General features: G+C 62.6%; 1 protein-coding gene across 6 annotated transcripts; it reads left to right on the plus strand.

Moving 5' to 3' along the window:
- The first annotated feature begins 702 nt into the window (after positions 1–702).
- LOC103351005 (receptor-type tyrosine-protein phosphatase V) lies at positions 703–25,295 on the plus strand. 6 transcript variants are annotated; one of them, XM_070054938.1, is made up of 35 exons: positions 1,098–1,192; positions 1,869–1,956; positions 3,211–3,278; positions 3,595–3,643; positions 3,757–4,029; positions 4,131–4,400; positions 4,551–4,814; positions 5,932–6,186; positions 6,272–6,517; positions 6,636–6,911; positions 8,073–8,345; positions 8,782–9,045; positions 9,226–9,492; positions 9,784–10,065; positions 10,344–10,484; positions 10,633–10,843; positions 11,478–11,545; positions 12,861–12,987; positions 13,076–13,123; positions 15,591–15,684; positions 15,841–15,931; positions 16,028–16,104; positions 21,022–21,156; positions 22,054–22,176; positions 22,607–22,767; positions 22,839–22,974; positions 23,203–23,270; positions 23,408–23,495; positions 23,571–23,649; positions 23,735–23,799; positions 23,938–24,066; positions 24,173–24,289; positions 24,383–24,546; positions 24,792–24,927; positions 25,109–25,295. In XM_070054938.1, the coding sequence occupies exons 1-35, from the start codon at positions 1,166–1,168 to the stop codon at positions 25,166–25,168; spliced, it is 5,220 nt and encodes a 1,739-aa protein (XP_069911039.1). In that variant the 5' UTR covers positions 1,098–1,165; the 3' UTR covers positions 25,169–25,295. The 6 variants fall into 6 exon arrangements, with proteins under 6 accessions (XP_069911036.1, XP_069911040.1, XP_069911035.1 ...); XM_070054935.1 differs by lacking the exon at positions 1,098–1,192 and adding an exon at positions 703–742 and having other exon boundaries at positions 23,735–24,066; XM_070054934.1 differs by having other exon boundaries at positions 1,096–1,192; positions 23,735–24,066.
- Positions 25,296–26,444: the final 1,149 nt, after the last annotated feature.

Raw genomic sequence — 26,444 nt, forward strand, 5'->3', positions numbered from 1 at the left:
GTGTCCGTCAGATGGTGCGAGGCCCGTGCAGGGCTTGGCTCACGGTTCAGTGCTCAGGGGGTGTAGGCGGGAAGCCAGTACCAGCTGCGGGGTGGGCCTGAGCCGGTGGAGGAAGTCACGGTCACGGTTACGGAGCTGCCTGTCACCCCACTCCCCCTTCCTCTTCTCTGCCCACTCTCTCCGGCCAGCTCAGGGCCGGGGCTGCCCGGGACAGTTTAGGTCAGAAGTGGGGAGGCTCTGGAGGGGAGGGGTCTCCCCAGCCGCCAGGATGGGGCAGAGACGGCTACAGAGAGGGCAGAGGGGGTGTGTCAGGCCATCAGGCCAAGCTGGACAAAGACATATATCTGGTCCCATGGGAGGTGGGTGCCCTGTGCGCAGTGGCAGGAGCCCCTTGGTGTTAAATCTGAGTTCCCAGAAGCCACTGTTCCCTGGCAGCCCCCAGGAGCAGGGAGCTCCTTACTACCCTGCTAAATTCCAGGGAAAGGGACCCTCGGGAGAGCACCAGGACCCCCGGATCCTGCATACCCTGCCCGTCTCAGTACCCCCCAGCTCCATGAGCTAGAGGAGCCCTAGGCTCCCAGGCAGCTGCTCCTGTGTCCGCCCCACCCCCACGCTGGGGCCAGCCTGGGCCAGCCTGTTCTGCCCCGAGGATGCGGGCCTAGGCTTGCCCTGGTTGTGTGGGGGAGACAAAGACACAGCTGGGATCTGGGAACATCCCCTCAGGAAGAGGCAGGAAGACACGGTGAGTGGGGCCGAGAGGGCTGCTGTGGGGGGCGTGGGCAGGGGTCTGGGCCAGCCAGCCTGGAGGCTGAGAGAGAGGGAGCCCCCAGGTGTAGCTCAGAGCCGCACCCTGTGCGGAATCCTCTGGATGCCTCCGCCCACCCTGACCCACTTTCCCTCCTGCTGCCTCCGGAGCCCGCAGGTGCAGGGGGATTTCCTTCGCCCCCACCCTGGGGGAGGGGAGCAGGGAGCCAGCTGGCTCAGCTGCCGGAGCCGGGGAAGAGTGGGTCTTTGCTGCCGCCACACCCGGGACCCCACCAGGACCTGGGCGGGAGGGATCCCCTCCTTCTCTCCTGAGCCTGGAGCCAGGGACATGGATGTCAGCTCCACAATGGCCTGCCCCTCCCAGGAGCTTCCTGCCCCTGCCCCTCCACGCTGACTCTGGATGCCCACTGGTGCGTTCACCAGACAGGTGTGTGCACCTCCACGGACCATGCACGCACCCCCATGTGTCCTCACCAGCCCCTCCTGGTAGGACCTAGCCCCCCTCCCCCGCCCTGGTGCCCTTCCCTAGGGTGTGGGAGGGAGAGTGGGCACCTCGGCTGTCCTGAGCCTTCCTGCCCCTCTCCTGCCTGGTGATTATCTTCCTCCAGCGTGGGGGATGCCCAAGGCCTGGCTTCAGGCTGGGGAGAGCAGGGGAGGGGCCGGAAGAGCCGCCTGGGACAGCTGCAGGGAGCCACCAGGCCAGTGCCTGGCTGGGAGCCCGGCCGCCGGGACCTGCCCGCTGCCCTCCTGGCTGGCTCTCTGTGGACGGGATCTACAAGGTGCTGAGACCTGGGGAGAACCCCAGGCTGTCTAGGGAGAGGATGTGGGTTTGTCTGGGGCTGGTGCCAGGGGGATCTGCATTTTTTTGCTGAACGGAGAGGCTTGGGTGGCTGAGGCTGTGTGTTACGTGTTAGAACCTCCTGTACTCTCTCTGGATCACCCCTCAGGTCCCCAAGGCTGCCCCGGCCTGGGCAGGGGCCTGGCAGCTGTGCCTTCTGTGGCAGGGACTGGCCATGGAGTCCGTGCTGCCCCCAACAGGCCTCCGTGTCCTGGGGACTCAGATTCCCCCCAAGCCCACATTTTGCTGCCTCTAAACCATTCAGGTTACGGATTGCGATGCTTCCGCTTCACCTCTACGCTTCCGGCTGCAGATCAGGCTGTGCCAGATAGAACCACGTGCCGCGTGCCCAGGTGAGGTGGGCTGGGGAGGGGCAAGAGAGGGGGTTCCCCCTGCCTCGGGGGGTCTCAGCCTTTCACATCCATTTCCTTAATTGCCACCCTCTTAGCCCCCACCTCTTTCATAAGAGCACACGTGTGTGTGTGTGACACACACGTGCGCACACATGCACACGCAGCCTGGAAAATCTGATGAGTTTGCAGGACTGAGTTCCTAGGCCCCCATCCAGGGCCTGAGGAGGCGGCTCTGAGGTTTGGGGCTGGGTGCCGCGGAGGAGGAGGGCTGAGCCGCGAGAGCCCGGCTCCTGGAGAAGTCTTGGAGTTCAGTCTGTCCAGCTGTGTGCTTTCTGCCCACCCTGTCCCCACTCCCTGAGCGGCCCTGGGTCCTGGGCTTTGTCATCAGGGCTGGTTCCACTCTCCCTTCCCTCGCTGTCTTGGGGTGGGCGCACCAAGGTGAGTAGCTGGCTCTGGGCTGGGGGGACAGCAAAACCTCAGGTTCAATGTCTTCTAGGCCAGGCCTCATGAAGGCTTCCCTGGGTCTCTGCGGGGCCCGCAGCCAGGTGAGGTGTCAGGGATAGGGAGCCGGGATGGGCTTCACTGATGGGGAGGTGGGGGGGGCGGGAGGCAAGCACAGCTCCCTCCCAGGAGGCGCCAGGCAGACAGCACCCTGTTTGGGGGGTTAGGAGCGGCTTGCCATCTCTGCTCTGTCGAGTCTGAAGTTCAGGTTCAAGTCCAGGATCTCTCCTTACACATGGGGGGCTGAGGGTGCTCAGCTGGGCTCTTCCCCGGAACACATCTGCAGTGTCGCCAGGAGCCACCCCCTACCCCCGCCACTGCCGGAAACAAACTCCCTATCTGTCTCGGTGACTCTGTTAGTGGAGTGGACACCATAGCCTCGGCCAGGGACGGGCCCGGGGGAGTCAGCCGCCTCGGCTATGGGTGTCCACGCGCAAGGCCGTCTCTCCTCTTGGAGTTTTCCTCCCTGGACAGCCAGCCGCTGGGAGTGGGGTGGAGGTGGGGGCAGAGGGAGGAGGTGGCCGGCCTGCCCGCCCAGAGTTAAGTCTCCTTCCGCCTTCTGGGCCCAGGGCCAGCCTCCGCCTCTCTCCCCTCCAGGAGCATTGCCAAGGCTGGGCGGGGTGGGTGCAGCCCCCTGCTCTTTGCTGCCCACTGGAAACTTCGTCCCACCCTTGCCGGCCTGCCTGCCAGACAGCGGGGCGAGGGGAGGGTGGGGGACGGCACCATCCCTATTCCCCCCACTCTCCTCTGCAGACAGCGCTGGCATGAGGCCCCCAGTCCTGCTCGCCACCCTCCTCTGGCTCCAGGGCTTTTTGGCCGAGGTAAGGTGGCCATGGGAGTCCCCCGCTGCCCACCTCCCCCCAGGGCCGCACGGCTGGACTGCCTTCGGTGAGGAGGGTGTATGCCTCCTTCTCCTCGCTTGGGCCAGCCCAGGAGGAGAGCTGGCTCCAGGCAGCCACCGGCCGGGCTGCCTCCTGCGCTTGGGCAGGGCTGGGGAGATGCCCTCTGGCCGCGTACCAGGGAGGACCCAATAGGGGAGCCTCCTCTGTGATCTCGGCCCTCCCCCCGCTGACTGTCCCAGAGGCCTGGACCCCGGAGGCCTCGTCCCATCCCCTCCTCTCTCCCCACACCCCCCAGAAAGATGAATGCCATTCCCGGGAGGGGAGCCCAGCCGAGGGGGGTGCAGGTAGGTGTCTTCCGGGGGGGTCTGGCTGGCTGGGCACAGGATTGGAATCCTCTTTGGCCTCCCCTCTTGGTGGGAGGGTCCTGGGAGAGGCTGAGTGCAGCCCCTCCCCCCAGGCCCACCCCCAGAAGTGAACATCAGCAGCCAGGGGAGGCCGCCTAGCCTCTTTGTGAGCTGGACAGCCCCGGAGCCTGGCGGGCAGGCCCACGTCCTCCGTCTCACGCGTCTGAGTCCCCTCGGCTCTCCCGAAGGCCCACAGCGCGAGGCTCACACCAACGCGTCCAGCTTTGAGTTCCAGGACCTGGTGCCAGGGAGTCGCTACCAGCTGGAGGTGACGGCGCTGCGTCCCTGTGGGCAGAATGTCACTGTCACCCTGGCTGCCCGCACCGGTACGGGGTCCGCAGGTGGAGGGAGCCGGCGTCCGGCACAGCGGGCCACTTCCGGGCAGAGGGGTGATGTCCCTTTGGCGCTTGTCTCCCCGGTGCTGCAGGCCCGTCGCCGGTGCTTGGGCTGCGGCTCCACAGCCCTGGGAGCCCATTCCGCCTGGAGGCCTCCTGGGGTGCAGCCCCTGGGGAGCAGGACAGCTACCACCTCCTCCTGTGCCACCTGGAGTCCCGCACCGTGGCTCACAACGTCTCCACGTCCCCAGAAGCCCTGGCCTACAACTTTAGTGACCTCTTGCCAGGTAGCGAGTACCTCTTGGAGGTTACCACCTGGGCTGGCACCCTCCAAGCAAAGACCAACATTCACCAGTGGACAGGTGAGGCTGGCAGTTGGGCGTGGCCCTGGCTAGGGCCACGTCCCAAGGTGGCTGGGCTTCTGCTCCGCCCCTTAGAGCCGGGTCAGCGCCTGCGTCCTGCTCCGGGGCCCTTTTCCAGACCTGACTCTGTTGTCTCTGTCCTCCCACCAGCCCCCATGCCCCCGGATCACCTGGTGCTGCGTGCCCTGGGCACCGCTGCCCTGCAAGCTTCCTGGAACGGCTCCCAGGGGGCTGCCTGGCTGCACCTGCTGCTCACAGACCTCCAAGGAGGCACCAACCTGACTGCAGTGGTCGCACGGGGCGTCTCCACTCACACCTTCCTCCACCTCTCGCCCGGCACCTGCTATGAGCTGACACTGAGTGCTGCCGCCGGGCTCCAGCGGGCAGCGGGGCCCAATGCCACCGAGTGGACCTGTGAGTGCCTGGGGCAGGGCGAAGCCCCAGGGACTACTCTGCTCAGCACCTCTAGCCAAGGAGCTGGGATGCGACTGGGGGTGAAGGGGAGCCTGGAGGCGGTGCCTACTGGTGGTGATGACTGTTAGCATGAGTTGAGCCAACCCTTGCTGGGCTGCACCCACTTCTGTGTGTAGTCTATCTCCTCCTCAGAACAGCTCTGGACAGCTGTGAGGTCCCCACTTTACAGTGGAGGGAGTAGAGGTGCGGAGTGAGGAGGAACCCAGGGCTTCGTGACTTTTTTTTAAGATTTATTTATTTATTTATTTGAGAGGTAGAGTTACAGACAGTGAGAGAGAGAGAGAGACAGAGAGAGAGAGGTTTTCCTTCCATTGGTTCACTCCCCAAATGGCTGCTACGGCCAGAGCTGTACTGATCCGAAGCCAGGAGCCAGGAGCTTCCTCCCGGTCTCCCATGTGGGTGCAGGGGCCCAAGGACTTGGGCCATCCTCCACTGCTTTCCCCGGGCCACAGCAGAGAGCTGGATTGGAAGAGGAGCAACCAGGACTAGAACCCGGTGCCCATATGGGATGCCGGTGCCGCAGGCAGAGGATTAACCTAGTGTGACACTGCGCCGGCCCCGCCTTGTGACTTTTGAGGGGCTGAGCAGCTGTGGGCCGGGGCTGGATGCCTGCAGAGCCCACGCAGACTCTGCCACGTTCTTCCTTGGGGAAGCACTATTGTGCCATGGTTAAGAGCAGAGGACGCAGGCTGCCCGAGCCCTAGCTTTTTGTCTTCCACCCTCCGACTGTGGTCCCTGGACAGAAGTGCTGGCTGTCTGCGCCTTCGTGTCTGTGTCTTTAGAAGGGGGTGAGGACAGTAGCGCCCCCTCCTGGTGTCACGAGTGTGCGACATTGCATGCCCCCATGCTCAGAACCCTGTGCTCACGCGGCTCCTGGTCCCATGGCAGCAGTCATCCCAGACGAGGCCCATGGTGGCCGGGGACATCCGGGTGAGAGAGGACATCCGGGTGAGAGGCGGCCCAGCGTGCAGAGAGAGAGAAGCTGGCGTGGAAAGAGCAGGCTTTCTCTCGTCTGCTGTCGGGTCTTTCTGCAGGCATGTGCTCCTTGTCTGTGCAGATCCCTCTGCCTCCCTGGACCTGGTGCTGACCCCCGCGCCCCCTGAGCTCCAGGCAAGCTGGAAGGCGGGGCCGGGTGCTCGCGATGGCTACCTGCTGAAGCTGAGTGGGCCGGTGGAGAAGACCACCACTCTGGGCCCTGAAGCACTCAATGCCAGATTCCCAGGGCCCCTGCCCAGTGGCCACTATGCACTGGAGCTGAAGGCTCTGGCTGGGCCGCATGAAGCCTGGGCCCAGGCCAGCGCCTGGCTGGCTGGTGAGTCTGGGCTGGTGGGGGCAGGCGGGTCCCGCGCAGGATTCCATGCAGGGTCCTCACTGTCCAGGGGTTCCCTCCTCTGCAGGGTCTGCGGCCCAGCCCAGCCCAATCCACGGAGCCACACTGCAGCTGCAGGGGCTGGAGGCCATCAGGGAGCCCGGCAGGCGGGCACTGCTCTACGCCGAGGGCACCCCTGGCCTCCTTGGAAATGTCTCCGTGCCATCTGGCGCCACCCACGTCACCTTCTGCGGGCTGGTGCCTGGCGCCCGCTACCGCGTGGACGTGGCCTCCTCTCTGGGAGCCATCACTCAGAGCCTCATGGGCTACACAAGTGAGTGCCAGCCCTCGTGTCCCTGGCCCTGGGGGCTGGAAGGCCTGGCCTTGGGGAGGGGGTGCACCAGGGCAGCTGACACTGTGTGGCCACCTTGCCAGACTGCCCTCCTCTTCAGGTCCCCTGGCACCACAGTCCCTGGAGGTCACCAGCAAGGGCAGTCCCTCCAGCTTGGTCATGGGCTGGGCCCCGGCACCAGGGCAGCGGGAAGGCTACAGTGTCACCTGGCGTGGGGAGGACAGCCAGGGGACCCTGGACGGTCTTGTCCACTTGGGCCCGGACAACTCCAGCCTGACTCTGAGGGATCTGGTGCCTGGTTCCTGCTACTCCCTGTCCATCTGGGCCTGGACAGGGAACCTCAGCTCCACCGTCCAGAGCACTCGTACCTGCACCCGTGAGTTCCTGGCTGCAGCCTTGGGGCCTTAGGGTGGGGGCCTGGCTCCCTGCCTTCTCTGCCCTTCTTCGTGCCTTGGTCTGGCATGGAGGGCACAGGTCCAGGGTAGGGCCTTTCATGAGTCTGGCCATCTGGCTGGCTGGCTGTCCGGCCACTGCCTCCCTCTCCCTGCCTCCTTCCCATGAGTTGCTAATGCCTCCCCTGGTTTTCTAGGTGTATAGCTAGATACTGAAGCTAAAAATTATGAGCTTGACAGTCTAGGAAGGAAGACTGATGGACAGATTTTTTTTTAAGAAAGAATTTTTTTTTAATTGAAAGGTAGAGTAACAGAGTGGGAGACATCTTCCATCTACTGATTCACTCCCCCAAATGGCCACAACAGCTGGGGTTGGTCCAGGCTGAAACCAGGAGAGAGGAACTCCAGCTGGGTCTCCCACGCAGGTGGCAGGGGTCCAAGTATTTGGGCCATCCTCTAGTGCATTAGCAGGGAGCTGGATCAGAGTCTGTGAGCTGGGACTCAAACCAGCACCCTGATACAGGGTAGCAGTGTCACAGGTGGCAGCTTAACCAGCTGCACCACAACACCAGGCCCGAACTGATGGTTTATACTCGTATATTATATAAAACTTACACACACACACACACACAGAGCTATAAATCCAGCAAATGATTTTATAGATCGCATTGTAGTCAATGTAAGAGCATCCACAGGAATATGCATACTGTATGAAACTGTGTTCAGGTAGATTAAAATGACTCTCAGGATTTTTTTTTTTTTTTCTAATCTAGTCCTTTTGGACTCACAGAGGGAGCACCTGCTTAGGAAATCAGAGAGGGTCCCAGAGGGGGAGGTGAGCTGGGCGGGAGGTGGGGGGGTCTGGGCGGGGTGGGGGGGGGATGCAGAGGGCTTCAGGAGGAGGCTGAGCATGTATCAAGGCCCAGGGGCCAGAGAGAGGAGTCACATGGACGGACAGACAGATGGACAGAGGCCTTGCTGGAGATGAGAGGGGGGCTGAGCTGGGAGGGCTGGGGAGCAGGAGTCAGGACAGGTGTGGCTTTGTTTGAGCCCCTGGCAAGCTGAGTTTCTGCAGAGGCAGGGCCTGGGGCGGTCAGGGGAGGCAGGACCTCGTGCGCTTCCAACCGTCTCCCCTGTCCTCACAGTGCCTGCGGCTCCTGTCAACCTGAGCCTGGGCTTCACTGCCCAGCCGCCCGCCCTGAGGGCTCGCTGGGGCGCCCCGCCGGGCCGCAGGGACGGCTTCCAGCTGCGCCTCTACCGCAGGAGACCCCTGAGCCTGCAAAGCCAGGAGACGCTGGCTCCAGAAGCCCAGAACTTCTCCTGGCCCCGGCTGCCCCCAGGTACCGAGTTCCTGGTGCAGCTGACCACCGTGCGAGGGCCGGACGCGAGCAGCAGCAGCAATGCCTCAGGCTGGACGCGTGAGTGCCCTCCCTCTGCCTTCCATGTTCCCAGGGGCTGCGGGTCCCCCTTGACCTCTGGGCCCCACACACAGGCAGCTGGGCTGACTGTGGGGCCCATGCAGTCTCCCCTCCCCCACCCTAGCACCGGCAGACCCCACTGCCCTCACTGCGGCTCCCGGGGCGGGCTCTGCCCTTCCCTCCTCGAAGAAGGTGGGCGGATCCCCACCCATCCTGGGAGGCCAGGGAGGAGGCTCCTGACCAGCTCAGCAGGGGAGAGGGGCAGTGGGGTGGGAACACCGAGCCACTCACTGGGGAGCTGGCGGGCCCTGCCTTCCACTTCCTGACCTGTGTGTTTCTTGACTGGTCGAGGATGGAGGGAGTAGTGGGAGATCTTTGGGGTTCAGATCTTTTTCTCTCTTCTTATCCACCCCCCGACAACTTGTTCTCCCGGCAGCCCCTCTTGCCCCACTTCTGGTGCACGTGACCAGCGAAGGCCCCAGCCAGCTCCGGGCGGCCTGGGCCCATGCGGCCGGGGGCCGGGACAGTTACCAGGTGACCCTGTACCAGGCGGGTGCCCGGGTGGGCACCAGAGCCTTGGGGGCCGAGGTGAACAGCACAAACTTCTGGGCTCTGACCCCGGGCACGAAGTACGAGGTGGAGATTGTCTCGTGGGCCGGGCCCCTGCGCGCTGCGGCCGCCAATGTCTCGGGCTGGACTTGTGAGTGGGGCGTGGGGAAGGCGGGCAGGGCCGGCTCTGACTCACCTGGGTTCTGCCCGATTTCCTACCTCCCACCCACCCTGATGGCCCAGCCTGCGGTCAGCCGGCCCCTGGCCCCACGTGCAGAGCTCTCAGCAGCGGGGCCGGCAGCCTGGCTGATCTGCTCTGTTTGCTCCACAGCCCCGCTCACACCCAGGGAGTTGTTGGTGTCCATGCAGGCGGGCAGCGCCGTAGTCAACCTGGCCTGGGCCAGCGGCCCCTTGGGGCGGGGGGCGTGCCACGCCCAGCTCTCCGAGGCCGGGCGCCCCTCCTGGGATCAGCCTCTGGCGCTCGGCCAAGGCCTCCTGGTGCTGAAGGGCCTCACGCCAGGACGCAGCCTCTCCCTGTCCGTGCTGTGCCAGGCGGGGCCGCTCCAGGCATCCACTCACCCCGTGGTGCTGCCAGTTGGTATGTCGAAGCCCACTGGGGAGGCGGGAGGTGTTCTGAGAGGCGGGGGCCCTGTCCAGGCTGGTGCACTGCCCATTCCAGCCTGGGCCACCTGCCCTTTCTGGGTGGATGCTGTACACACCTGCCCCTGCCCCGGGCTGTGAGGTCCAAAGGAGAAGCAGTTTCTCTGAGGGACCAAGGCCCCTCAGTGCCCCTCCCCTTTGCACCTGCCGATTTGGAGAGCTCCTGCCTGGAGGTGATCCTCTTGGTGTCTGCTGACCCCACCCAACGCCGAGCCCTTGCTTCCCGCAGAGCCGGGCCCTGTGGAGGACGTGCAGTGCCAGGCCCATGCCACCCACCTCGTCCTGAACTGGACACTGCCCACCGGGGACGTGAGCGCCTGTCTGGTCCTGGCAGAGCGGCTGGCTGCAGGAGGCCACGCCCACCCCGTGTTCCAGGCCAACACCTCCAGGGACACTCTCTTGCTACCCGACCTCTTGCCTGCCTCATCTTACCGCCTTAGCCTCACCGTGCTGGGCAGGAATGGCCTGCAGAGCCGGACAGTCACCCTGGTGTGCACCACTTCCGCCGAGGGTAGGCGCCTTCTGGTGCCTTGGAGGCACCTCTGCTCCCTCCATCTCCCTCTTCACCACCCCCCCCGGGTCCTGGCTGCCTGGGGGCTCTCTCTGTTCCCCAACCTCAGCCTTCTCCTCGGGTCCCGATGCCACTGACTGCCCGGGAGTCCTCCAGGCTGTATTTCCGGATGTCCAGCATCCAGGCACTGGGAAGGGCTCAGAGGACCACCATTCCTGAAGATGGATGGCCAGGCCCCGGTCACAACCTCAGTCTCCTCCTCCCCTCCCCCCACCCAGACTGGCATCCTCCTGCGTTGGTTGCCGCCCCCCAGCTGGAGCCCGAGGCAGGGATGGGGGTGGTGATCACGCCAGGCATGTTTGGCAAGGAGGATGGGCAGATCCAGTGGTACGGCGTTGTCGCCACCACCAACATGTCACGTGAGTCCTGGCAGCAGGGGGAGGGGAAGGGGCACCCGGAATGTTTTCGAGGCTAGGGCTGATGTTGCACTGGAATGCTGGGAACATGCTGGAGAGGCCTCGGCTCCACTGCCCACCCTGCTCTGCCCCTTCCGCCTTCCTCTCCTAGTGGCTCAGCCTTCCCGGAAAGCCATCAACCGCACGTGGTACGACCATTACTACGGAGGATGCGACTCCTACCTGGCCATCCTGCTTCCCAACCCCTTCTACCCGGGCCCCTGGGCTGTGCCAAAGTCCTGGACAGTGTCCATGGGTGCAGATGACTGTGGCCACACCCAGGACATATGTAATGGGCAGCTCAAGCCGGGTGCCCAGTACAGGTGAGGGCTGAGGCTGCAGGGAGCAGGGGGCCGTCCTGAGCTTCATCTATGGGTTCTCGGCGCGTTCTTTCCACAAAGCTGCTCCATGAGCGCCAACTGTTATTTTGGCCAAAGAAGGGAACACTCGGCTGTTACGTGGCTTTCTTTTTTTTTTTTTTTTTAAAGAACAATGGGGGTGGATTCCATTTCCGCCCACCAGGGCAGGTTCAAGGTTGTCCAGCGCCCACACCTAGAGCTGCCTCTTGCTCCCCTGGAAAGGTGGAAGAGAAGCAGGGGTGCTTTGCTCCGAGGTGCTGTGAAGCTCCACGAGCTTTTTGAAATCGAATGGAAAGGTGTTTATTTTGGTGTAAAAAAAGCTGCAATCATGCATCATTGTTTCATAATATGCGTTTTCCACGAACTTTGGGGGATTCTTCTCATATGCATGGATTTTAAGGTGTTTTTTTTTTTTTTTTGCACCAAAATAAACTACCCTTTCATCTCATTTTCCGTGAAAGACTCTCGCCTCTGAACAGGTGAGGGAGGGATGCCTACTGTCCCAGTGTCTCTGGCACAGGACCCGCCCTTCTGGGGGAGAGGGCTTTGCCCTGGTGCCCACCCCTCCCCGACCGCAGGTCCTGCTTCTCTGGCCCAGGTTCAGTGTTGCCGCCTTCACCAGGTACAACGCCCCCGAGAGCACCATCTCCTTCTCAGCCTTCTCAGGTACGGTGGGCCCCGTGCGGGGGAGCCGGGACCCCTCTTCTGAGGCTGCCCCCCCCCCCCCAGTCAGCAGCAGGAGGGGCTGGGCTTAGGCTCCCGGGAGAGCAGGCCCCGCCCAGTAGAGCCGGGAGACCCATGGCCAGGGATGGAAGTGCTTTTGGCATCAGACCAGCCTGGGTGGAGAGGGCTCGCTGTTGCCTGCTGCCTTCCTGTACGGCCCCTCCACCCGCTGGCTGCACCCGGTCCTCGAGGTTCCAGCACTGTCCCAAACCAAGGAGGACAAGCCGCCAGTGTGAACCACACACGGGGTTTGAGCTGTTCCAGTGGCCGAGTGAAAGGGACCCAAAGAAATAGGTGAAACGAATTCCAGGACCATTTAATTATTTTAAAAGATTTATTTATCTACTTGAAACATGGAGGGAGAGGGAGGGGGAGGGGGAGGGGAAGAGGGAGAGAGGAGAGGGAGAGGAGGGGGGAGAGGGAGAGGAGTGGGAGAGAGGGAGAGGAGGGGGAGGGGGGGAGAGGAGGGGGAGGGGGGGAGAGGAGGGGGAGGGGGGGAGAGAGAGAGAGAGAGAGAGGAGGGGGAGAGAGGAGGGGGAGAGAAGTCCTCTATCTGTTGGTTCACTCCCTAAATATCTACAACAGCCAGGACTGGGTCAGACTGAAGCCAGGAACCAAGAACTCCATCCAGGTCTCCCATGTGGGTGCAGGGACCCAAGCACTTGGGTCATCCTCCACTGCTTTCCCAGGAGCATTAGCAGGGAGCCAGGTCAGAAGTGGAGCAGCCGGGACCCAAACTGGCGCCCACATGGGATGAGGCGTCCCAACAGGCAGCTTAATGTGCTGTGTCACAACACTTGCCCCTGTGACAGTTTATTTAAAACAAGCTGTCTAAAAAAATTATCCTCTCCACGTGTGCTCAGTTACAAACTTACAGAGAGATTTTACCTTCTTTCCCCTAACCCCCGGACATCTGGTGTGTATTTCACGCCTGAGCACATTTTAGAAGGGAGTGGCCACATTCCATGTGCTCAACAGCCCCAGGCACCTGGCGGTCACTGCAGGGGACCAGGCAGTTCCTGGGGCTCAGGAGTGTGGGGGGCCTCTGGGGTGTGCCCAGCAGTGGGGGGCAGGGGGCCCTCTGGGTCCTCTCTGTGACCACCAGGGCGTCTCCCCAGGCGGCCTCCCCTGGCCGTGGTTTGGCATGTGGGACTTGGAAGCGGAAGGAGCTGCCGCTGAAGGCTGCACCCTGAGGGTCCCGAGTGAGGGAGCAGGGCCCCCAGAAGGACTGACACTGCCCCTCTCCCGCCCTCCCCAGAGCCCCGTGTCAGTGTCCCTCCCACGGCACTGCCCCTGCCGGTGGCAGTGGGCACTGCGGGCGGCTGTGTCCTCACCGTGTGCGCCGTGCTGGTCCTGCTGTGCTGGAGGCGGCTTAAGGGGCAGAGGTGAGCGGGAGACCAAGCTGGGGGCGAGGAGAGCTGGCCGGCCCTCGCCCCCGGGGCTGCCTCCCACCTGCCTCTGCACCCTCTGCAGAGCGGACAAGAGCGGGTTTTCCCAGGAGCTGGTGCCCCACAACATTCGGTGAGTGTGTGTCTCCCTGGATGTCCCCATGCGTGGGGGCGGCACGGCCTGCCTCGCCCAGGCCGTGGGGGCATCACCCAGGCTCCCGGGGCAGACGGCTGCTTGCACTGTGCCCAGACAGGGGCCGCTCCCTGCCAGACCTTGTTCTTCCTCGGTTGCCACCACCACTGCCACCAACGCCACTGCCACCACCACCTCCACCACCACCACCTCCACCACCATCACCCCCACCACCATCACCCCCACCACTACCTCTACCTCCTCCACCACCTCCACCACCACCACCACCACCTCCACCACCTCCACCACCATCACCATCACCTCTACCTCCTCCACCACCTCCACCACCACCACCTCCACCGTCACCACCACCATCACCATCACCTCCATCACCTCCACCACCTCCACCACCACCACCTCCACCACCACCACCTCTACCACCACCACCTCCACCACCATCACCATCACCTCTACCTCCTCCACCACCTCCACCACCACCACCTCCACCGTCACCACCACCACCATCACCCCCACCACTACCTCCACCACCACCTCCTCCACCATCACCTCCACCACCACCTCTACCTCCTCCACCACCTCCACCACCTCTACCACCTCCACCACCACCTCCACCACCATCACCATCACCTCTACCTCCTCCACCACCTACACCACCACCACCTCCACTGTCACCACCACCATCACCATCACCTCCACCACCTCCACCACCACCACCTCCACCGTCACCACCACCACCATCACCCCCACCACTACCTCTACCTCCTCCACCACTATCACCATCACCTCCATTACCTCCACCACCTCCACACCTCCACCACCTCCACCACCATCACCCCCACCACTACCTCTACCTCCTCCACCACCACCATCACCATCACCTCCACCACCACCTCCTCCACCACCATCACCACCTCCACCGCCACCACCACCACCACCATCACCCCCATCACTACCTCTACCTCCTCCACCACCACCATCACCATCACCTCCACTACCACCATCACCATCACCTCCACCACCACCACCTCCACCGCCACCACCACCACCTCCACCACCATCACCACCACCTCCACCACCACCACGACCACTACCTCTACCTCCTCCACCACCTCCACCACCATCACCTCCACCACCTCCACCACCTCCACCACCACCACCACCACCACCACCTCCACCTCCTCCACCACCTCCATCACCACCACCTCCATCACCACCTCCACCACCTCCACCACCTCCACCACCACCACCACCTCCTCCACCTCCTCCACCACCTCCACCACCTCCATCACCACCACCTCCATCACCACCACCTCCATCACCACCTCCACCACCTCCACCACCTCCACCACCACCACCACCTCCTCCACCACCTCCATCACCACCACCACCTCCACCACCACCTCCACCACCTCCACCACCTCCTCCACCACCACCTCCACCATCACCTCCACTACCACCTCCACCATCATCATGGCCACCACACCTTCTGGAGGGCCTCTCCTCAACTCCTGCAGCTCTCACCTCGCCCTCTGCCCATGCAGCTTTCCTCCTCCTGCAGGCCCAGGGTAGAGGTCAGTGTCCTCCAGAGAAACAGAACCAATGGGGGGTGGGAGGGAGAGAGAGAGAATCTTTCATCCACTGGTTCACTCCTCAAATGACCACGATGGCCTGGGCTGGACCAGGCTGAAGCCAGGAGCCAGGAGCTTCCTCCATTTCAGGGGCCCAAGGACTAGGGCCATCCTCTGCTGCTTTCCCAGGCTCATTAGCAGGGAGCTGGATCAGAAGTGGAGCAGCCGGGACTTGAACCCACGCCCACATGGGATCCGGCATCACAGGCAGCAGTTTAACCTGACAGCCCCAGAGCCACCTCTTGGTCCAGGAAGGCCCATCCTTGCTCTATCCCAGCTTTCAACTGACTGGGCGACGCCCATTCGCAGAGCAAGGGTCTTGTGCTTCGCTTAAAATCCACTGGTTTCCAAGGACACCTTCACAGAAACATCTAGAATCACATTTGACCTCTGGGCAGCGTGGCCTAGCCAGGTTGACACAAGATTAGCCATCACACCTGCTGTAGTCGTCCCCTGCTTGCTGGCTGACCACGGGGCTGATGCGGGCCTGAGCGCGGGCCGTGTGCAGGCTCCTCGGGCTCCGGGAAGGGCCCAGGAGACCTGCGAACGTTCCATGCCGTCCTGGCCTCCCCTGCCCCGGTCCCTGGCTGCTCCATCACCTTTCCATGTGGCTGGGGCCCGGCCGCCCAGGCTGGGCATCCGCAGAGCTCGCCGGGACTGCACTGCTGTCCACACCGGGTGGTGCCCTGAGCTGCATTCCCAGAGGGAATCACCGCGGGTTTGCGCAGCCAGGACTGGGCTCCCTGGCTCTGCGCCTGCCACCCCGGGGCGGCGAGCTGGACTCAAGGTGGGTGACCACTCCCCGGCTCTCCCGCCAGGCGGACGCACCGGCCCATCCCCATCCACAGCTTCCGGCAGAGCTACGAGGCCAAGAGCGCGCACGCGCACCAGGCGTTCTTCCAGGAGTTCGAGGTACGGCCATTGTGCCCCTCCCCACCCCGCCCCGGGCTCAGAGGACCAAGAACCCGGGCTGGGCGGACCCCTCCCCGCCAGGGTCTGGGGAGAACGCCCAGCTCCGCGCTCGCCACCCCGGCCCCCAGCCCACCAGTGCCTGCCCCGCTTCGGCAGGAGCTGAAGGAGGTGGGCAAGGAGCAGCCCCGAGTGGAGGCCGAACACCCTGCCAACACCACCAAGAACCGCTACCCGCACGTGCTGCCCTGTGAGGCTGGGAGCGGGCGAGGGCGCCGGGCGGGAGGCAGGGTCCGGCCGCGGGGCGGCACTGAGCGGCGAGCTTCTCCCTCCGCCCGCTCTACAGATGACCACTCCCGGGTCAGGCTGAGCCAGCTGGAGGGAGAGCCGCACTCGGACTACATCAATGCCAACTTCATCCCGGTAAGGGCCGCCTGCCCAGCGTGGGCTGGCTGCAGCCGCCCCCACCTCCGCGCACACCGCAGCTTCTGCTTCTTGAGTTCAAGGCCAGCAGGTGTTGGTGAGGGCCTGCCCCTCCCAGCTGGGTGCCGGGCCACAGGAGGCAGAGCTGAGTGAACCACTTTCCTACCCTAAAGGGGGCCCCAGGTGTGGTGGGTGCTTGAGTGTGAGTGTGTGAGAGTTGTCTGTGTGGGAGTGTGAGAGTGTGTGTATGTGAACTGTGTGGGAGTGTGAACATATGTGTGTCGTGTGTGAGAGAGTGTGTGGGCATGTGTGTGTGTGTGTGAACTGTGTGGGAGTGTAGTCATGTGTGTGTGATGTGTGAGCGTGTGAGAGTGTGTGTAGGCATGTGTGCGAGTGTGTGTGAACTCTGTGAGTGTGAGCATTGTGTGATGTGTGTGAGTGTACATGCATTTGAGAGCATGTGTGGGAGTGTGAGAGTGTGTGCATGTATGTGAGAGAGTGTGTGGGCATGTGTGCGAGTGTGTGTGAACTGTCTGTATGAGCATGTGTGTGATGTGTGTGAGCATGTGTGTGAGCATGTGTGGGTGCATGTACATGAGAGTGGGTGTGGGTATGTGTGCGTGGGTATGTGTGCAAGAGTGTGTGTGAACTGTCTGTGAGTGTGAGCATGTGTGTGAGTGTACATGCATGTGAGAGCATGCGTGGGAGTGTGGGAGTGTGAGAGAGTGTGTGTGTGAATGTGAGTGTGTGTGTGGGAGTGTGAGAGTGTGTGTGAACTGTGTGGGAGTGTGAGCATGTGTGTGAGAGCATGTGTGTGTGAACTGTGTAGGAGTGTGAGCATGTGTATGTGATGTGTGATGCATGTGTGCGAGAGTGCACACATGTGAGAGCATGTGTGTGAATGGGCATGTGTGAGTGTGTGAGCATGTGTGTGTGAGTTGTCTGTGAGCTGTGTGGTAGTGTGAGAGCATGTGTGTGTGATGTGTTTGATCATATGTGTGAGTGTGCATGCAAGTGAGAGCATGTGTGTGTGTGTGAACTGTGTGGGAGCGTGAGCATGGTGCGTGATGTGTGTGAGCATATGTGTGAGTGTGCATGCAAGTGAGAGCATTGTGTGAATGGGCACGTGTGTGTAAGTTGTCTGTGAGCATGTGTGGGAGTGTGAGAGTGTGTGTGAACTGTGTGGGAGTGTGAGAGCATGTGTATGTGTGTGAACTGTCTGTGGGAGTGAGAGCACATGTGCATGATGTGTGTGAGAGCATGTGAGAGTGTGAGTGTGTGTGGGCATGTGTGAGTGTATGTGAACTGTCTGTGAGTGTGAGCATGTGTGCAGGTGGACGAGGACACACACACTCACACATTCACACACATAAGTAGTGGGCAGGTAGACGGGGGCACACACACACTCACAGGTAGTGGACAGGTAAATGGGACACACATACAGGTAGTGGGCAGGTGGACAGGAACATAAACACACTCACAGGTAGTGGGCAGGTAGATGACATACACTCACAGTCACACACACAGGTAGTGGGCAGATGGATAGGGGCACACTTGCAGGTAGTGGGCAGGTAGACAGGGACACACTCATACTCACAGGTAGTGGGCAGGTGGACAGAGGCACACACACACTCACACTCACAGGTAGTGGACAGGTAGATGGGGGGACACACTCACACACACAGGTAGTGGACAGGTAGACAGGGGCACGCACACACAGGTAGCAGGCAGGTAGATGGGGGCACACACTCACACTCACAGGTCATGGGCAGGTGGATGGTGGCACACACACACTCACAGGTAGTGGACGGGTAGGGGCACACTCACAAACACTCACAGGTAGTGGGTAGGTAGATGGGGGCATACTCACAGGTAGTGGGCAGGTAGACAGGGGCACACACACACAGGTAGTGGGCAGGTAGATGGGACACACACACAGGTAGTGGGAAGGTGGACAGGAACACACACACACACACACACAGGTAGTGGGCAGGTGGACAGGGGCACATACTCAACGCACAGGTAGTGGGCAGGTAGACCAGGACCGGGGCTCACATGCACACTCACACTCACAGGTAGTGGGCAGGTAGACAGGGACACACACTCACACATTCACACACACAGGTAGTGGGCAGGTAGACAGGGGCACACACACACTCACAGGTAGTGGACAGGTAGATGGCACACATGCTCACAGGTAGTGGGCAGGTAGATGGGGGCACACACACACTCACACTCACAGGTAGTGGGCAGGTAGACTGGGGCACACACACACACTCACAGGTAGTGGGCTGGTAGATGGGGACACACACACTCACACTCACAGATAGTGGGCAGGTAGATAGGGGCACACACTTACACATGCTCACAGGTAGTGGGCAGGTGGATGGGTATACATACTCACAGGTAGTGGGCAGGTGGATGGGGCACACTCACACATGCTCACAGGTAGTGGACAGGTAGAAGACACACACACACTCACAGGTAGTGGGCAGGTGGATGGGGGCACATATACACACTCACAGGTAGTGGGCAGGTAGATGGGACACACACAGTCACACACTCACAGGTAGTGGGCAGGTGGATGGAAGCACACACATACACACACAGGTAGCGGGCAGGTAGACGGGGGCACATGCTCACACACTCACAGGTAGTGGACAGGTAGATGGCACACACGCACACAGGTAGTAGACAGGTAGACAGGGGCACACAAAGGTAGTGGGCAGGTGGACAGGGGCACACACACACACTCACAGTCACAGGTAGTGGGCAGGTAGACGGGGCACACACACACACATGCTCACAGGTAGTGGGCAGGTGGACAGGGCACACACACACTCACATTCACAGGTAGTGGGAAGGTAGACGGGGACACACACACAGGTAGTAGGCAGGTAGACAGGGGCACACACACTCACAGGTAGTGGACAGGTAGACAGGAGCACACACACACAGTCACACACTCACAGGTAGTGGGCAGGTAGACAGGGGCACACACTCACAGATAGTGGACAGGTGGACGGGGGCACACACACAGGTAGCAGGCAGATGGGGCACACACACACTCACACTCACAGGTCGTGGGCAGATGGATGGGACACACGCACACACTCACAGGTAGTGGGCAGGTGGATGGGGGCACACACACACTCGCAGGTAGTGGGCAGGTAGATGGAATACACTCACACACATAGGTAGTGGGCAGGTGGATGGGACACACACACACTCACACACAGGTAGTGGGCAAGTAGACAGAGGCACATACACTCACACACACACACAAGTAGTGGGCAGGTGGACAGGGCACAAACACACACACACAGGTCGTGGGCAGGTGGACGGGGCACACACACACTCACACACATTCACAGGTAGTGGGCAGGTAGATGGGGGCACACACTCACACTCACAGGTAGTGGGCAGGTGGGATGGGACACACACACAGTGGACAGGTGTGTGGGGCACACACATACACTCACACTCACAGGTAGTGGGCAAGTGGACTGGGACACACACAGGTAGTGGGCAGGTGGACGGGGTACACACACACACTCTCACAGGTAGTGGGCACATGGATGGGGACACACACAGGTAGTGGGCAGGTGGATGGGGCACACACACACACACTCACAGGTAGTGGGCAGGTGGACGGTGGCACACACACACTCACAGGTAGTGGGCAGGTGGACGGTGGCACACACACACTCACAGGTAGTGGGCAGGTGGATGGGGCGCACACACACACACTCACAGGTAGTGGGCAGGTGGACGGTGGCACACACACACTCACAGGTACTGGGCAGGTGGATGGGGCGCACACACACACACTCACAGGTAGTGGGCAGGTGGACGGTGGCACACACACACTCACAGGTAGTGGGCAGGTGGATGGGGACACACACAGGTAGTGGGCAGGTGGATGGGGCGCACACACACTCACAGGTAGTGGGCAGGTGGACGGGGACACACACACTCACAGGTAGTGGGCAGGTGGACAGGGCACACACACACACACACATTCACAGGTAGTGGGCAGGTAGATGGGGCACACACTCACACTCACAGGTAGTGGGCGGGTGGGATGGGACACACACACAGTGGACAGGTGTATGGGGCACACACACACTCACACACATTCACAGGTAGTGGGCAAGTGGACTGGGACACACACAGGTAGTGGGCAGGTGGATGGGGCACACACACACTCTCACAGGTAGTGGGCAGGTGGATGGGGCGCACACACACACACACACAGGTAGTGGACAGGTGGATGGGGACACACATACACAGGTAGTGGGCAGGTGGACGGGGGCACACACACACTCACAGGTAGTGGGCAGGTGGAAGGGGACACACACACAGTCACACACTCACAGGTAGTGGACAGGTGGACAGGGATACACACAGGTAGTGGGCAGGTGGACAGGGATACACACAGGTAGTGGGCAGGTGGATGGGGCACACACACACACACTCACAGGTAGTGGGCAGGTGGATGGGGCGCACACACACTCACACACACTCACAGGTGTGGGCAGGAAGGAGGTCCTTGCCTGAGGGCCTCGCCGGTGGGCAGTGGGGAGCCACGACAGGCGTCTGAGCAAGGGAGAGGTGCACAGCTGCTTTCCGGGAGGCCCGTCCCAGGCCGGAGACTGTTTCTGGGATGCTGGGGCCTTGTTCTTTCCTGGTAGGTTTTTCTCATCCCTTCCAAGTGAGACCCAGACAGTGGTATCTGTGAAGCCACCGCTTCTGTTTGGGTTCTGGGTGTACACATGTGTTCATACATGTGTTCATATGCTTGCACACATGTAGCATGTTCACAGTGTCCTGCTTCCTGAAGGAACCCTGCTGCTGTGCTCTTGACAGGGGGGCGGGGACCAAGGCATCAGCTGTTAGCATGTGTCTGTCCTCTAGGGCTACACTCACCCCCAGGAGTTCATTGCCACTCAGGGGCCTCTCAAGAAAACGCTGGAGGACTTCTGGCGGCTGGTGTGGGAGCAGCAGGTGCACATCATCGTCATGCTCACCGTGGGCATGGAGAACGGCAGGGTGAGCCCCGGCAGGTTCTAGAATGGCCACCAGGTGGCGCTCAGCCTCCTTACAAGAGTGGCCCCCTTGGCGTCTCCCATGAGCGACAGTGCGGCAGGCAGGTCTGGAGGCCAGGGGTGGCGGTGGGGTCTCTAGGGTCACCTGGGATGGGGAGGCAGGGGGAGGGCTCACTCCACTTCCACTGGCCCCTTGCTGTAGGCAGAGAAGGGGTGGGAGTGTTGGGAGAGCGGTGGGTTAGGGACTACCCCAGTGTGGGCACCAGAGGTGGGTGTTCTGCTTCCTTTCTAAATTGGGTCTGCCGGGCACTCCTCCGGGCTCTTCTACACAGAGAGAGGCTGCTGACTTTGACCTCTTGCTGGAGCAGACGGCTGCTGTGTAGGGTGCAGCACACTCAAAAGTCCGGCACTCAAAGTCCTCAGGGTCGCATGAGAGGTGGGGGGCGCATGAGAGGTGGGCTGGAGCCCAGCCCGGGGGGGGGGCCTTCCGGAGGAGGTGGCCCTGGAGCTGGGTGGATGCAGACAGTGGGATTGCAGTGTCTGGCAGGGGCAACAGGAGTCGGACAACCTGCAGTCCAGATGCCTGCCTTCCACACTCGGTGCCTGGGTCTGAGGCCCAGCAGCGGTTCCTGACTCCCATTTCCTGCAGTGTGCACCCTGGGAGGCAGCAGGTGGGGCTCAGATAACTGAGTTCCTGCCACCACATGGGAGACCTGGACTCAGCTCCCAGCTCCCAGCTTCAGCCTGGCCTGGTCTCAGCCGTTGTGAGGCACTGGGGGAGCGAACCAGCAGAGGGGCGGCTCTCCGACTGTCTCTCAAATAAGTAATAAAAATAAATGAAGAGGGATGGTGCGGGCCTTGAGACCACTGCCCCCTCCCCTCTCCCACCCTCTGGCCCCAGGTGCTGTGTGAGCACTACTGGCCCGCCGACTCCACCCCCGTCACCCACGGCCACCTCACCATCCACCTGCTGGCCGAGGACCCCAAGGACGAGTGGACCAGGCGGGAGTTCCAGCTGCAGCACGTGTGTGCGAGAGGCAGGGCGGGGTGGGCGTGGGGGAGGGCTGGGGGGTCCTGGGAAGCCTGCCTCGGCCCGGGGGGACCCCACGCCCCTTCCTTCTTGGGATCACAAGTGCTGGTAGGTGGTGGTGAGGGGAGGGGATGGCAGGCACAGAGAACGTCAGGGGCTTAGCTAGCGAGGTCAAGGCAGAGCCGGGCGAGAAGTGATGGCTCCTGCACCCCGAGGCCCTTGTGCCCCCCGAGCCTGTGACCTCCTGGGGCAGGAAAGCGGGGGTCAGAATCACCGCCCTGCAGGTGAGATTCCCCAGGAGACCAGAGAAGAGTGCAAGGGCTTAGGAAGCATCCAGAGGGGGGAGGCATCAGCCAGTCTGAGGGGGGAGGTGTCCCTGCCCTCGGGGAGCTGGGAAGACAAGGAGCCTGCCCTCCCCTCGCAGGGTGCCCAGCACAAGCGGCGGAAGGTGAAGCAGCTGCAGTTCACCACGTGGCCTGACCACAGCGTCCCGGAGGCCCCCGGGGCCCTGCTCGCCTTTGTGGAGCTGGTCCGGGAGCAGGCGAGGGCAGCCCAGGGCACGGGGCCCATCCTGGTGCACTGCAGGTGAGGGCAGGGGTGTGGCGGAGGGGCCTGGGACCCTGCACCCCTGCTGCAACCCTGGGGTGTGCCGGCAGCGCGGGCGTCGGCCGCACGGGCACCTTCGTGGCGCTGTCGCGCCTGCTGCAGCAGCTGGAGGAAGAGCCGGTGGTGGACGTGTTCAACGCTGTGTACGCGCTGCGGCTGCACCGGCCCCTCATGATCCAGACCCCGGTGAGCGCCCGCAGGAGAGGCTGGGAGGTGGGAGGCCTCGGGCCACAGGCTTGGGAAGGGGATCATGGGTACCCAGGGGTCCCTGGGGCAAGGGCTCAAGCGTGACCACTCGTCCTTTCTGTGAATGGGGAGGCGGCGTTGACTCCAGGGGCCCCCGCGCCCCGCCCCGCCTGCCTCACTCCCTCCCGGGCCACCCGAGCACGCTGATGGCTGCCCACCCCCTGCCAGAGCCAGTACATCTTCCTGCACAGCTGCCTCCTGAGGAAGATTCTGGAAGGGCCCTCTGACACCTCTGAGTAAGTCGAGGCTCCTGGGGTCTGGCCGGGGCGAGGCACCTGTCCTCTGCCCCCTCCCACCCACGGGCTCCCTGGTCCCTGTCTGGGGGCAGAGCCGGAGCCGGGGACCCTCGAGCGCTTCTTCCCCCCTCCCCCAGCTCCGGACCCATCTCTGTGACGAACTTCGCGCAGGCGTGTGCCAAGAGGGCGGCTAATGCCAACGCCGGCTTCCTGAAGGAGTACGAGGTATGCTTCAGGCCTGGGTGGCAGCCGGGGGCCCTGGCCTGTGCCCAGCAGGTGCGAGGGTGGGCTTCTTCCCAGCTCCTGCTGCAGGCCATCAGCGACGAGGCTGGCTCCTCGACGCCCTCTCCTGGCCGCGAGAAGGACTGCACTGACTCCGGTGAGTTCCCCTGGGGGCGGTGGGAGGGCTGCAGCCTACTGGAGCGGGGGTGTCCAGCGGCCTCCCCCTCCACCTCTCCCCCCAGATGATGGGTGTCTCCAGGTGGAGGAGAGCCCCGCCGACAGCATGCCCGAGGCCTGGCTCTTCCCGGTGAGGCAAAGCTGGGTGCATGCCCTGTTTCTTGCCCTCTCTGATGGTTTGTGCTTCCCAGGCTGGGGCTGGTCCTGGAAATGGGGGCTGGGCAGGGGACACCTCAGTTCCTGGAAGCCTACGAGCTGTGCTGTGCAGGGTGGGCCCTCCGGCCGTGACCACGTGGTGCTGACGGGCCCGGCGGGGCCAGAGGAGATCTGGGAGCTGGTATGGGAGCACGAGGCCCATGTGCTGGTCTCCCTGTGCGCACCTGACACCCAGGAGAAGGTGAGGGGAGCAGGAGTGCAAGGGTGGGGGTGCCAGAAGTCGGGGCAGGGGTGGGGCCGGGCAGAGACCCCAGGGAGCCTGCAGAACGGCTCCACTTCCGTTCCAGCCACAGGAGTTCTGGCCGTCGGAGACGCAGCCCATCACCACGGAGACGGTGACGGTGCACTGGGTGGCTGAGAACAGCACCGCAGGCTGGCCCTGCACCCTCTTCAAGGTCACACACGTAGGTGCTGGGGCCACAGGGCAAGGGGTGCTGGGTTGTGTGTGGTGGGGGCGAGTCCTGCGCTGCCTCCAATGCTGATGGTTCGTGCCCCAGGGAGAGAGCGGCAAGGAGCGGCAGGTGCAGCGGCTGCAGTTTCCAAACTGGGAGCCCGGGCGGGAGCTGCCCACCACCACGCTGCTGCCCTTCCTGGCTGCCGTGGGCCAGTGCTGCTCCCAGGGCAACAGCGAGAAGCCCGGCACACTGCTCAGCCACTCCAGGTGCCGTGGGACCCAGGCTCACTGCCTCCGGGTGGGCCTTGAGCTCTGCTTAGGTCGTGGGTCCAAATGCCCAGTCTCCTCTGTTCCTGCCCTGTCCTCAGGGGCATGGTGGGCCCAGGCTGGCTGACTGGCCAAGCCCCAGGGGCCCTCCCAGGTCCGTGGAATCAGACTGGGGCCCCCAATGTCCCTGGACACCCCCACCTTGCCCCGTCCAGGTGCCCTGTCCAACTCTAGGTCCATTACAGCAAGGGCACCGCCCCGCTGGGCACCTTCCTGGCCATGGAGCAGCTGCTGCAGCAGGCAGGGGCCGAGTGCACTGTGGATGTCTTCGGTGTGGCTCTGCAGCAGTCACAGGCCTGTGGCCTCATGACCCCAACACTGGTGAGAGGCCTCCGGCTCCACTGCGGGAGGGGGCGGGGACATCTGGTAGGTTGCCCCAGAGCTGCAGGCCTCCCGGCAGCACCCTGTGGGCGGCCACCAGGGGGTGCTGTGGAGCCGAGGGGGCCTAGCTGCTCAGGTTGGGGCAGGCAGGGTGAGGCTCCCGGCCCTGTGTCTCTCCCAGGAGCAGTACATCTACCTCTACAACTGTCTGAACAGCGCGCTGGTGGACGGGCTGCCCTGAGTCGGCGCTGGCCACTGTGCCGGGGGGTGTGTGGCCTGCCAGGCCCAGATGGCCCACCCGGGCTTCCTGGGGATGGCAGGCTGTGCTGGACCTGTGCTGTGAGGGAATAAAGGACGTAGGCAAACTGCGCTGTGTTCTGTCTGTCCATCTTCCTCGGGGCCTTGTGGGAAGTGTGGAGCCAGGATGGGAGGGGCGGGGGGGGGCTGGGGCTGGCTGAGCTGCAGCCAGTGGGCTGGTGGCTCCTCCTCGGAGCAGACCCTACCCGCTCACAGCGTGTCCACCTCTAGTGTCCTGTGGGGACGTGTGGATTCAGAGCCCCCTACCCAACACGCAGCAAGATTTGTCCCGTTCCCCACTCCCTCTCCTGCCGCCCCTGGAGTCCCCAGGGGCCTCCTTAGGTGCTGTGGACTCCCTGCTGGGGCGGAGGGGAGGGCGGGAGCAGGAGGCACCCCTCTGGCTGGAGCTGTTGTTTCCCCACTCCTGCGCTCTCCTGTGCCTCCTCTTCGTCATGCAAGAGGGAGGTAGGCGAGAAAGCAGAGCGGGGATGCAGAGAAGGGAGGAGGCAGAAGGAGAAAGAGCCCCGAGAAGAGGTGGACCTGGGCTACACATCATGGGATCAGGAGCCTTCGGGCTGGTGCTGTGGTGTAGCGGGTAAAGCCGCCACCTGCAGTGCCAGCATTCCATATGGGCACCGGTTCGAGTCCCAGCTGCTCCACTTCTGATTCAGCTCTCTGCTATGGCCTGGGAAAGCAGTAGACAATGGCCCACGACCTTGGGCCCCTGCACCCATGTGGGAGACCCGGAAGAAGCTCCAGGCTACTGGCTTCGGATCAGCTTGGCCCAGCTCTGGCTGTTGTGGCCATTTGGGGAGTGAACCAGCGGATGGAAGAACTCTCTCTCTATCACTCTGCCTCTGCCTCTCTGTAACTCTACCTTTCAAATAAATAAATAAATCTTCTAAAAAATCAGGACCTTCCCAGGGTGGGGTGAGGCTCTGGGGCTGACCTCAGGAAGGCTGAGCATCTGTGGCCCCTTCATACCCTGTGTTTGTAGTGAGTAATCACCTCACGTGGGCAGGCTGGAGGCGCAGCTCTGAGCCACCCAGGTTGGCCTCAGCTGGCTGCTGCTAAGGCTGCCACAGGCTCCGTGGTGTTTTTCCTAGCCCGTGCATCATACCTGGAGCACCAGGAGCCACGGAGGTGCAGGCCGGTACTGCCGATCAGTGAGGCCATCAGGCTGACCAGGGCAGAGGGGCTCCCGCCCTGGCCTTTCTGCC

Source organism: Oryctolagus cuniculus, chromosome 13 (assembly GCF_964237555.1).
Source record: "Oryctolagus cuniculus chromosome 13, mOryCun1.1, whole genome shotgun sequence".
Lineage (NCBI taxonomy): Eukaryota > Metazoa > Chordata > Mammalia > Lagomorpha > Leporidae > Oryctolagus > Oryctolagus cuniculus.

Excerpts from the sequence above, each read along its gene's own strand:
- LOC103351005 (XM_070054934.1), top strand. The coding sequence starts at position 1,166 with ATGCCCACTGGTGCGTTCACCAGACAG. Across the intron at positions 6,518-6,635 it reads GAGCCTCATGGGCTACACAA|GTCCCCTGGCACCACAGTCC; the intron begins GTGAGTGCCAGC and ends CCTCCTCTTCAG. Across the intron at positions 24,928-25,108 it reads GCCTCATGACCCCAACACTG|GAGCAGTACATCTACCTCTA; the intron begins GTGAGAGGCCTC and ends TGTCTCTCCCAG.